The sequence below is a fragment of the Sus scrofa genome, chromosome 5 (genome assembly GCF_054392235.1).
Source record: "Sus scrofa isolate SSC_HxYL_T2T_F1_AM1 chromosome 5, Sscrofa_HxYL_maternal_Yorkshire_Landrace_v2.0, whole genome shotgun sequence".
NCBI lineage: Eukaryota > Metazoa > Chordata > Mammalia > Artiodactyla > Suidae > Sus > Sus scrofa.
Window position 1 is genome coordinate 11,941,381 of NC_139387.1, and position 11,654 is coordinate 11,953,034.

The following is an 11,654-nucleotide window of genomic DNA, read 5'->3' on the forward strand; positions in this document are numbered from 1 at the left end:
CTCCTCACTCTTTCCACCCACACAAACCCACCCCCGTGGCCTGAGTTGTCCTACCTCTCCACAATGGCACCTGCCCCAAAATAGCTTCCATGTGAGGGCTAGAGAAAGGAAAAGATTAGACCCCTGCATGAAAGAGGAGGGGACAGGGGAGGGGGAGAGAGGGAGCGAGCAAGCTGTCAACTGATCTCTGTCGGGCATCTGGGAAGGTATAAAACCCCTTTGGGTCTGGGCAGCCTCAAACCCCAGCTGTCAGAGCCAGGACGCCCAGTACGCCTGCACTTGCTCTGTTTCTCTTCTGCAGACTGTGCCATGGGGCTCAGCGACGGGGAATGGCAGCTGGTGCTGAACGTCTGGGGGAAGGTGGAGGCTGATGTCGCAGGCCATGGGCAGGAGGTCCTCATCAGGTAAAAGGAAGAGATCCCATTTCCCTTCCCACCGGCTTCCCAAAGTTCAAGGGCATTGACCTGTAAGGTGGAACAATGTTAACAGTGTTCCCTGGGGTTGACCAGTTGGCCGTATTCATCGATTATTTTCTTCATGGTTGTTAAAACCCCTACTTGGTTTTCCTTTGCTTCTACGGGCCAAAGATTAGAGTCAGGAAAGGAGAAGGTGTCCATCTCACACCGATGATGGTAGCTGGAAGGAGCTTGACAATCAAACCCTGGATGCCTAGAGCCCATCAAGAGGAATCCTAGAATTACAGACAGAATTAACAAGACCTAAGAGATCTTGTTCAGCCACCTCGCCCAATAGATGAGGACAAAAAGGACCTGAGAGCAGAAGGACAACCCCAGAGTCATTATAGTTTGTAAAATCTCAAGGCTAAACCATTGCCTTCAAGATGAAATATGTAGTTCCAGACCTGGCTGTGCTACCAAAGAGCTGTGTGACCTATGGGAAGGTACACAACCTCTCTGAGCTTCAATTTCTTCTCTTATACAATGGGTGGGGGGGACATCCTTATAGAATGGAAATAAGAATTAGATAAGATGATGTATGTTGGAGTTCCCATCATGGCGCAGTGGCTAACGAATCTGACTAGGAACCATGAGGTTGCAGGTTCGATCCCTGCCCTTGCTCAGTGGTTAAGGATCCGGCATGGCCGTGAGCTGTGGTGTAGGTCGCAGACGCGGCTGGGATCCTGTGTTGCTGTGGCTGTGGTGTAGGCCGGCAGCTACAGCTCCGATTGGACCCCTAGCCTGGGAACCTCCATATGCCGTGGGAGCGGCCCTAGAAAAGGCAAAAAGACCAAAAAAAGAGGGGGGGTATATACACAGTGACATTTCTGCACCTGGAAGGAGACGTGCCCCGGTTGCCACTGGCGAATGGATTATCCTTCACACTTTAATTTACAGATGAATTTCCCCTTCTTGATGAGCCAGAGTAGGTTTTCCTTCCTACTTAGATGCTCTTTCCGTCTCCTTTGGGGAGAACGCCCATTCAGTCCTATAAGCTGTGTTACCTGGAGTTCGAGCCCTTAGCGGTCCATGTCAGAAACACGAGAGCAGACAGTCAAGTTCTTTGCTGAACCTGACTTTATGTCTTTCTCCTCCTATCTCTGTCACTTGGCTTCTGGGGCCGCAGTAGGTCCTGTTGGATTGGACAAAAGACGCCCCCAAAGTTGACATCAATTCCTCAGCCACCCATTTGCTGTGTGACCTTGAAGAAGTCACTACTCCTCTCTGGGTCCTATTTTCCTACTGTGAGTGAAGGGAGAGCCTGCCATGGTCGCTGAGATCCCTGCCTACTCTCTTACTCTGGCATTCTCTGAGTTCGCGATCTGACCTTGCTTTTAGAGGGGAGGCAGAGCCGGGGTGGGAGACCAGTTTGCAGCGCAGGAGTCTTTTCCAAGGTGGTTTGGGGGCTGTCAGCCTAAGGCAGTGACTTGGATGTCTTGAGAGAGACGTGGGGTGTTGTGTCATGGGGGAAACGACTCCTCCCCTTCCAGAATGGAGCAGAGAGAACTGCCAGGGGCCAGGGGCCAGGGATGAGACGTGATGCTGGCGGCTGCTGGCCCCTGGAAGGCCCCAGAGACCCCAATGCCCTGTCATGTCTCAGGCTGTAGGACACACAGAAATCACAGCAGCTGGTTCGGCCCTCTTAGTGTTTGGGGTATGGGGACGGGAAAGGGGGATGCTAACTCCTAGGGCTGAAAGTGCCCCTTTGAGACACTCAGCCTGGGCTTTCTCACTCACCTTGAAGAGGTCATTTCTCCCACTCCTCCGATTATACAAGAGGGCAAATTCTGTTCAACTGAGTCTGTTCATAAAACACCGAGGGCTTCATTGCAACTACGTGATCATTACGTTCTAGAACATAAAGCGGGAAGGTCGGCTGGAGATTCTGGCTCCAGGAGGGGGGGTCGCTAAACAGGGAGGAGGCTGCTGAGAGGCCTTCAGACCCCTGCCTTTCCTTCCTTTCTCTCTGTTGTTTATTTCTGCATTGGAACAAACGGTTTTGAGGCCATGGAAAAACCACCCCTGGTGGCAGATACTTGTCATATCACTGGGAGGAAACATAGCCCAAGAGCCCCTGCCAGCCAATGGCAGCTACAGACAGGACCCCAAATTCCCAATCCTAAGGATGACGATGGCGGTGGTGGGGTTGATGAGGCTGATGATGGAGACGGCGGTGAGGATGGAGACGGTGGTGAGGATGGAGGTGGCGGTGGTGAGGATGATGGTGATGCTGATGGAGACGATGATGACAGAGATGGTGAGATGCTGGGGCTGGAGACAGTGATGATGGTGGAAGTGACCATGGCCGTGAGGGCAACGGTGAGGATGCTGGAGATGACGACTGCGATGATGGAGTGATGGGGGTGGGAGAGAGGAGGAGGAGGACAGCGAGTATTTCTACATACAGTTCACATGGATTGCGAGGCCCTGTGTTAGGGGTTCACATATATTAACCCATTTAAGCCTCACAACAACCTTATGAGGCAGACGTAAGTATGATCTCATCATATTTATCAGAGAGGTTAACTCACTTGCCCAAAGTCCCACAGCAGAAATTCAAATTCCTGGCAGCTTGGGTCAGCGTGCCTGCTCTTTTTTTTTTTTTTTTTCCTTTCGTTTTTTTTTTTTTTTTTTTTTTTTTTTTTTTTTTAGAGCTGTACCTGCAGCATGCAGAAGTTTCCAGGCTAGGGGTCAAATCAGAATTGCAGCTGCTGGCTTATGCCAAGGCAACAGCAATGTAGGATCCGAGCTTCATCTGCAACCCACACGGCAGCTCACGGTAACACTGGATCCTTAACCCACTGAGTGAGGCCATGGACTGAACCTGCATCCTCATGGGTACTAGTTGGGTTCATTACTACTGAGCCACAACGGGAACTCCAGCGTGCCTGCTCTTAACCCCCATGCTATATCATTCCACTGGCTCAGCACATTAGCAGAGAAAGATTCGTACAAGCCTGGGAGGGCCCTCAGTCTTCCGTGGGGGGGTCTGATTGGGCCTCAGCTCAGAAGGAAGCTGGCAAGTGGCCTCCTTTCCCTCCGACTTGCCTGCAGACCTGGGATGAACTAGGCAGGTTGACGACAGGATTGAAGATGAAAATACAGGTGAGCGCTTCTGAGACCCTGGAGACAAAGCCCTCCGCCCATTCCCACAGGGGGAAGGCCTTCCACCTGCTCATTTTCCAGGTTGCTGGTGTAGTGAACATCCAGGTATGCCCTCTGTGGCTGCCCCGGGGGGCTCCCAGCTGCAGAACTTGGGCCCAAGGGAGGGAGGTGGCTGTGTGGCCAGGACGATCTGATGGGAGCTCATGAGCTCAATATTTCTGCACTTGTAAAAGTTAATTGAGGCTCCCTCTCTGGCTGCCTGGTGCTAAGAGTGGAGGATGAGGTGAGGGCCAAGCCTTAAACCTTGGACACTGAGAAATCAGCTAGTCCACCTCTCTTGGTTTACAGATAGGTGAGTCAAGACCTGGAGAAGCAGAGTGATTTTTTTCAATGTCACACAGCACACAGGCGGCAGAGCTGGGGCCAGAACTCAGCTTCTGTAATTCTCAGTGCCGTGTTCTTTCTCTGAAACATCCGGGGGACTCCCCAAATGTCTGAGATCCCTGGCTGCCTTAGGTCCTTGGACCTCTTCTGCCCCCCCCGCCCCCGACCATCTCCCTCCAGTGTCCTGACCTCAGGCCTTCGCCTGTGGCTGCTGGGTCATGCATCTGTCAGGCAGGAGTTCAAGGATCATTGTCACCAGATAAGAATAGCCAGCAGCTCTGGGACCCTTGGGTGAAAGGTGCCAGAGATGAGCTGTCAGTGATGTACAAGGCTTGGCTGGGGCCCCAGATGAAGTGGTGACACTGGGCATGGCTCTGGGCAGCCCTGGGTCTTCTGGGGAAGTGGGGGGGGGCAGCGCCTCCTGGGGGAGGGAGCGCTCCCTGTGCATGCTTCGCAGTGCGTTCGTGTGAGTACAGGTGTGTGCTGTGAGATACTTGTGCAGACTGATGTGTCTACATTTGGGTTTGAGGATGTCACAGGGCAAGGAAACCACAAAAGAGAAAACTTTCAAGGAACTGAAGCCATTGGGTAGGAGGAAGGAAACCCCGGGCAGACCGGGTCACTTCTGCAGAGGTTTCAGGGTGTGACTTCAGACAGAGAGCGTGAGTTACGGAACCATCCATTTGGGTTGGGTCTGGACTCTGTCACCGACCAGACACATGACCCTGGGCAAGTCACCTAGCTCCGTGGTCTACTGTTTGCCCACGAGTGAAATGGAGAAAACACTCCCCCCTGGTGGCAGGTGTGACTCCCTTTAACTAACCCCCACATTCCCACAGCAGGAAAGACGGAGGTCCGAGACTACAGGTGGCGGCTCAGGACCATGGGCGGAGTCCCTCTGTGACCAGCTCGCTGGGTCCCTGGTGGGAGGAGAGACCTGGTCTTTGGCTGGTGGGTCCCACCAAGGACCCTCGCCATCAGTGCTGTGAGAGGCCTGGGAGGTACAGGTAGTCAGAGCAAAAGAAGCGAGAGCTTTCTGAGCCTGAGACCTGCTCAGGCTGGATGGGCTCTCACAGGAGGTGGTGAGCCTCCCGGAGCTGGAAGTATTTAAGCAGCCAAAGGATGACCCCAGGCAGGAAGCTGCAGAGATGGTCCTTTGAATGGACTACTTTTTGAGCTGCTCAGATTTGATTTCAGTCTGGCTCTTCTGCACCCCAGCCATGGGATATACAGGTAGAACTTCATGCTTCTTAGCCTCTGTTCTCTCATCTGTAAAATGGGGATAATATGGCCCTAAAGGGAAGTGCAGCTGCAGAGCCCAGTATGGGCCTGGCACACAGCGGGTGCTCACCAGATCCAGGCCCTGGGGCCCCAGTGCTCCTTGCTCCCTGCTCCACCTTGATGCCGTGCAGTCATCTATGCTCCAAACAACGTAGAGCAAATGAGGGTGAGGCCAGGTGCAAAGAGATGTCTTTTCTTCCTGCCTTTCACAGTAACAGTAAAGAAGATGATAATAAAAATAATAATAGGAGTTCCCCTTGTGGCTCAGTGGGTTAAGAACCAGCTAGTCTCCCTGAGGATGCAGGTTCAATCCCAGACCTTGCCCAGTGGGTTAGGGATCTGATGTTGCCACGAGCTGAGGCATAGGTCGTGGATGCAGCTCAGGTCTGGCGTGGCTGTGGCTGTGGTGCAGGCTGGCAGCTGCAGCTCCAATTTGACCCCTAGCCTGGGAATTTCCATATGCTGCAGGTACAGCTGTAAAAAGAAAAAAATATATAATGAGGTCCTACTGTATAGCACAGGGAATGATATCCAATCACCTGTGATAGAACATGATAGAAGAGATATGAAAAAAGAATATACATATATGTATATAAAACTGGTTACTTTGCAGTACAGCAGAAATTGACAGAACATTGTAAATCAACCATAGTAAAATTTTTTTAAAAAGAAAAAAAAAATAACAGCAGCCATTTACACACCACTTCTCATGTGGCTCTCGGCATACCCGTCTCTTTTAATCCTCATGGTGCTTCTATAGGGAGGGACTCGTTATCCCCATTCTTTGGAGGAGACTGAGGCACAGAGAGGTGAAGCGAATTGCCCAAGGTCACACAGCTGGAAAGCGGGGGAGCCCTGACTTGAACTGGCCACCTCCAGACCCCTGCATCTGACTGCAGCCCTCCTTGTGCCCACAGGCTCTTTAAGGGTCACCCCGAGACCCTGGAGAAATTTGATAAGTTTAAGCACCTGAAGTCAGAGGATGAGATGAAGGCCTCTGAGGACCTGAAGAAGCACGGCAACACGGTGCTGACTGCCCTGGGGGGCATCCTTAAGAAGAAGGGGCATCATGAGGCAGAGCTGACGCCCCTGGCCCAATCGCATGCCACCAAGCACAAGATCCCTGTCAAGTACCTGGAGGTGGGTGGCAGGGCTGGGGCAGGTGGGAGGATGGGGGGAGGGGCCTCAGAGACATGAGGTTTGGGTTCAAGCCCCAGCTTAGCCGCTAACTCGCTGGATGACCTATGTCATTCTTCTTTGTCCCCCAGTTTCCGCATCTGTAAAGTGGGCTGCCACCCACGTCGCCTTCCTCCTGGGTCATTGAGAGTAAACATGTTTCTCTCCCCAGTTAGTATCTGGTTACCAAGGAAGATGTGGATACGGGGTGCACAACTGATGTTCTCTCCATGGATAGGGACCACTATCACACCCACTTGGCAGATGAGAAAATTGAGGCATGGAGAGATTAAGAAGCTTGTCCATGGTCACAAAGGCAGCAAACAGCAGAGCTGGGTTTCAAGCTAGGTCTCCATTCCTCCAGAACCCCGGCTCCTGACCCCTGTGCCACTGGGGGTCGGAGACATACAGGGCTCAGGTGGCAGGAGTTCAGCAGCTGGAGCTCCTTTCTGGGGTGGTGTGGCTCTATGGGTTCCAGCATCTTTACAGATGAGAGAGAGAGAGAGCCTCGGGTGTCCTAAGCAATTGGTTTGAACCCCCTGTGATGGGTTGATAAGTGGGTGGGCTGGGGAGAGCCTGAGCTTCAAGTCCTGGGTCCGGACCCAGTGGGAAGAGGAGATGTGGCAAGAGGGAGCACTGGGGATCTGGGGGATAAAGGGCCTGGTGGATATCATCCCTGGGGATGGGAGCAGCAGGCAAGGTGGTACAGCATGGAGGGCAAGCATAATGGTGATAGCTGCTGGTTAGATGGGCCATGGTAAGCATTCGCTTGGGTCATTACGTGGAACTCATGCCATTACCCCATGCATTCAGTGTTGTCGTTTCTTCTCACACTAGAGAAGTGCAGAGGTAGGAAGTCCAGAGCAGGTGTAGAAGCCCCATCGTTCACCAGGGACGCTGGCTCTTTCTGTGTTGCCATCCTTGGCATGTGGTGTCCACCTGCAAAGTTGACTCCTGGCCCAAGACGGCTGCTGGAGCTCCAGCCATCTGGTCCATGTTCTAAACAGAAAGCAGGAAGAAGAGAGCAAAGCTCGCTTTTAAGGCGTTCCACAAATTGCATGCAACAATTTTGTTAAGATGTCTTATCCAACATCTTATTGGCTACAAGTTAGTTACAAGACCACATTTATCTGTGTGGAAAGCTGGGAAATACAGTCTGCTGCCACTCCAAATACAACTAGTGCTCCGTTACCAGGAAGAAGGAGAAAATGTACATTTGGCAGGCAATTAGCAGTCTCTTCCCCAGGCAGGTACTCTTCTCATTCCCATTTTACTGATTTGGAAACTGAGGGCTCAGAGAGGTTAAGTAACTTGCCCAAGGTCAAACAGCTAAGAATCCAGGAGGTATAATCTGATCTCTGCTACCCTGGAAACAAAGCTCTTTTTTTTTTTTTTTTTTTTTTTTTTCCCTTTTCGGCCACCTCACAGCATATGGAGTTCCCGGGCCAGGGGTTACATGTGAGCCGTACTTGCCGCCTAAGCTGCAGCTGTGGCAACGCCAGAGCCCTAACCCACTGTCCAGGGCCAGGAATCAAACCTTCATCCCAGCACTCCCAAGATGCCGCTGATCCCATTGTGCCACAGTGGGAACTCCTTAATCCCTGTGGCACACCCAAGCACAACCACCACCACCATCCTACTCAGCCTCACCACCCTGTTCCCCAAACCACACACAAACAATCCTACCTGCATCCCACTCAGCATCACAGACACAAGGAGCCAGTCCTGCCTCTGTGATTCTGCATGAGTGGTAGTCCCTGCCCTACCCGTCTTCTCTTGGCAAATCCCTTATTCTGCAAGGGCCAGCTCAGAAGCCACCTCCACTGTTCTGGCCCGCGAGGCAGTCAGCCACTCGCTCTGTCTGCCAGCCCTCCCCCACGAAGGCATGCGTGTTCATCCCTGCCACGGCGCCTGCCTGGCGGGATTGTAATCCATCTCCTTACCCAGCTGTCGTCTCCTGGCGGGAACCTGAGCTCCCCAAGGGCAGATCCTGGCTCCTCCCATAATCTAAACCTCAGAGGCAGATGGGCGGGCAACTCCCAGCACAATTTGTGTGAACAGGGATGAACAGACAGGCTCAGAGGGAGAAAATTATGCAGCCAAAAGAACACTACCGGCTAGCAGACTAGAACCCAGGTCTCCTTAAAATGAGTTTAATTTACTGCAGAATCCCAGCAAAAAATAAGACAGAACCCAATGTCAGCTCATCCCCTCACCATGGACCCTCCATCCATCTTCATAAGAAATTGTACCTTCAGGAATTCCTGTTGTGGCTCACTGGGTTAAGAACCCAACTAGTATTCATGAGGATGCAGGTTCGATTCCTGGCCTCGCTCAATGGGTTAAGGATCTGGCCTTGCCGTGAGCTGTGCTGTGGGTCACAGATGCAGCTTGGATCCTGAGTTGCTGTGGCTGTGGTGTAGGCTGACAGCTGCAGCTCTGATTCAACCTCTAGCCTGGGAACCTCCACATGCCCGCAGGTATGGCCCTAAAAAGGAAAAAAAAGAAAAAAGAAAAGAAAAGAAAGAAATTGCTCCTTCTGATTCAGGAGCAAGGAGGTCACAGAAGGTGCTGTGTGCTAAAGGCAGCTATCTTCTCTCCATCTGCCAGCTGCCCCAGCCCACCGTTTCCTAAGTACTAGTGGCTCTGCCCCTGACTCAGGAGAGGCTGAGTGGGGGAACCCCGTGGGGTCATGAGACCCCGTTTTACAGGTGGGATCGCACATGGAGGTCAGGGTGGAGCTGGGCCTGGAACTTGGGTCTCCGAGTTCTCCCCGGACAGGCCAGCTGTCGTCTCCTACTGACATCAGCCCAGCCCCCCACTTTGCTTTGTTGCATTTAAGACACTAAAGGGGAACTCAGGCATGGGTCCAATTCCTCGCCCAGTGGTAGGTGTTTGTGAAGTCATCCCTGTTTCTGAGCCAAGCCAGGTTTACTAGGTGTAGACGTTTGGGCTTCTGAGGCGGCCCTCAGCACACACCCCACCCCCACCCGGGCATCCCAGAAAATGGGCAGACCCACTGCAGGGCCATCTCTGCCTCTGTCCCCGGCTCTGATTGCTGTCTGTCCACAGTCCTCTGGGCACGGCTTCCAGCGCTGCTGTCCACTTGCTGCGTGACCTCAGTCTCGGACTTTGTAAAATGACACCCCTTGGTCCACAGGTCAAGGCTGTGGTTGGCATCAAATCTTTCTGAACTGTGTTTTGTGGGTTTTTTTTTTTTTGTTTTTGTCTTTTTAGGGCCATACCCACAGTATACGGATGTTCCCAGGGTAGGGGTTGAATTGGAGCCGTAGCCACCAGCCTATGCCACAGCCACAGCCACGCGGGATCTGAGCTGCACCTGCAACCTACACCACAGCTCATGGCAATGCTGGATCCTTAACCCACTGGGCGGGGCCAGGGATCGAACCCACAACCTCATGGTTCCTAGTTGGATTCGTTTCCGCTGCGCCACAACGGGACCTCCTCTTTTGGAGCTGTTGCAAGAGCACAGTAGCGTCTTCCAGGCACAAGATGTTTCCGTCCCTAAAGCAGGCCCGTGCTGTCTTCATTTTCCTGGACGTGACACTGGCTGGCCAGCAAACAGGGATGGCAAAGCCCACGTAAGATGCTGCTGGTCCCAGGCCCGAGCTGTGGGCCCTGCCCCTTGCCTCTTCCTTTCTCTCCTTCCCTCCCACCAAAAGTGCTAAGCGCCAGCTCTGTGCTTGGCTCAGAAAATTCTAACCACCTCCGGGATCCCCAGTTAGGCTGTTTAAAGTGATCACCATACTAAGTCATTAAATGCAAAGATTAAATACAAGCATATGGAAATAGTTGCTTTCTAGATTTTTCTGAGCACCAAGTCCTGGATAAAACCTGGAATAGGAGCATCTCGCCTCCCTTCTGTGGTTGGGTCCTTATCCTGAGCACAGCTGAGGAAGGTGGGAGGCAAGAGGGCCACTGGCAATGTGACCGTGAGCTCACGGCCTGACCTTGGCTCGTCTACACCATGAGGGCCTGTTTCCCCATGTGTACCTGTCTCACAGACTTGGGGGGATTAAAGGAGTCAATCCACACAGGCCACTCAAAAGTACACCAGATATAGAGTAAGTGCTCAATAAACGGCCCTGGAATAAAGAGGAGATGGGGCTTGGTCTGATTCCCCTCTGGCCCCCGGCTTGTCCTGCCCCAGTGACCAGCACCCCTCTGCCCCTGTCCCCGCAGTTCATCTCAGAAGCCATCATCCAGGTTCTGCAGAGCAAGCATCCTGGGGACTTTGGTGCCGACGCCCAGGGAGCCATGAGCAAGGCCCTGGAACTCTTCCGGAACGACATGGCGGCCAAGTACAAGGAGCTGGGCTTCCAGGGCTAAGCCCCCCAGATGCCCTTCACCCACCCATCCACTTGGGCCAGGGCCCCCCGCGGAGGGTGGGCGCTGAAGCTCCTGTAGCTGTAGGGTTTGCTTCTGAGTGTTGCTTTGTTCATGAGAGGTGGGTGGGAGAGGTGGAGGGGCTGGTGGTGGTGGGGGGGTGTTCAGGTGGTTTCACGTGCGGGGGGGGGCAGGGAGGTTGGGGGGCGGGGGGGACCAGGTTTTCTGCGGAGGGTCATCACCCTGGGAACCGGGAGAAGCATGGCTTGGCTCACTGTGGCCCCCAGAGTTTAGGTCCAACTTAACCCACCTCTCCCCGAAATGCCAGCACAGTCCCTGCCAGCCTCCAAACCGACCCGCGCCTTCCTCCCCGCCTTGAATCACCAATCCAAGCTGTAACCCTAAATTCCAGCCATAACTCTCTGATCCATCACTTTGAAGACAGCAGAACATCCCTTAGCCCCGGGAAGGGGGCGTGGGCAGGGTGGGACAGTCACACCCAGCTCCTGGGAGGCGTGGTGTCTGGAACTTAAGTACCTTGCAGGTGACGGATGACGCACCCGGTTTTAATAAAAGACTCCGCACTGTCTCTGCCTGGTGTTTTTCATTCCGCAGAGCAAGTGAAGGGGGCTCCCGGGGAGAAATGGCAGTGGTGGGACTGTGCCTGCAGAGGGCCTGGGGGGGAGGGAGGGGGGCAGAAGGAAGCAGGAGGGAGAGGAGGAGGGGCAGGAGGGAGAGTTGCTACTACACGGTGGCAGGGACCATGCTAGGCACCAGGAGATGGAGGGGAGAGCCTCATCTGGTGGGGGGCAGAGGGCAGGGGATTGGTGCCCGGAGCCCCAGGCTCTGGGAGCCCAGAAAAGAGGATGCAGAATCGCGGGAGAAGGGCATTGTGGGTGCCAC

At 53.5% G+C, this 11,654-nt stretch overlaps 1 protein-coding gene and 1 long non-coding RNA gene across 2 annotated transcripts; one reads left to right on the top strand and one right to left on the bottom strand.

The window, feature by feature from the left end:
• Positions 1-250: 250 nt before the first annotated feature.
• MB (myoglobin) lies at positions 251-11,340 on the top strand. Its single transcript, NM_214236.1, is given in 3 exon segments — positions 251-404; positions 6,146-6,368; positions 10,608-11,340. Coding segments are annotated over 3 exon segments (465 nt in total). The 5' UTR covers positions 251-309; the 3' UTR covers positions 10,755-11,340.
• On the bottom strand, positions 2,417-8,270 carry LOC146403140 (uncharacterized). Its single transcript, XR_014803084.1, has 2 exons — positions 8,091-8,270; positions 2,417-7,403 (listed from the first exon to the last, which is right to left on the bottom strand). It is a non-coding gene; the product is annotated as an uncharacterized LOC146403140 (long non-coding RNA).
• Positions 11,341-11,654: the final 314 nt, after the last annotated feature.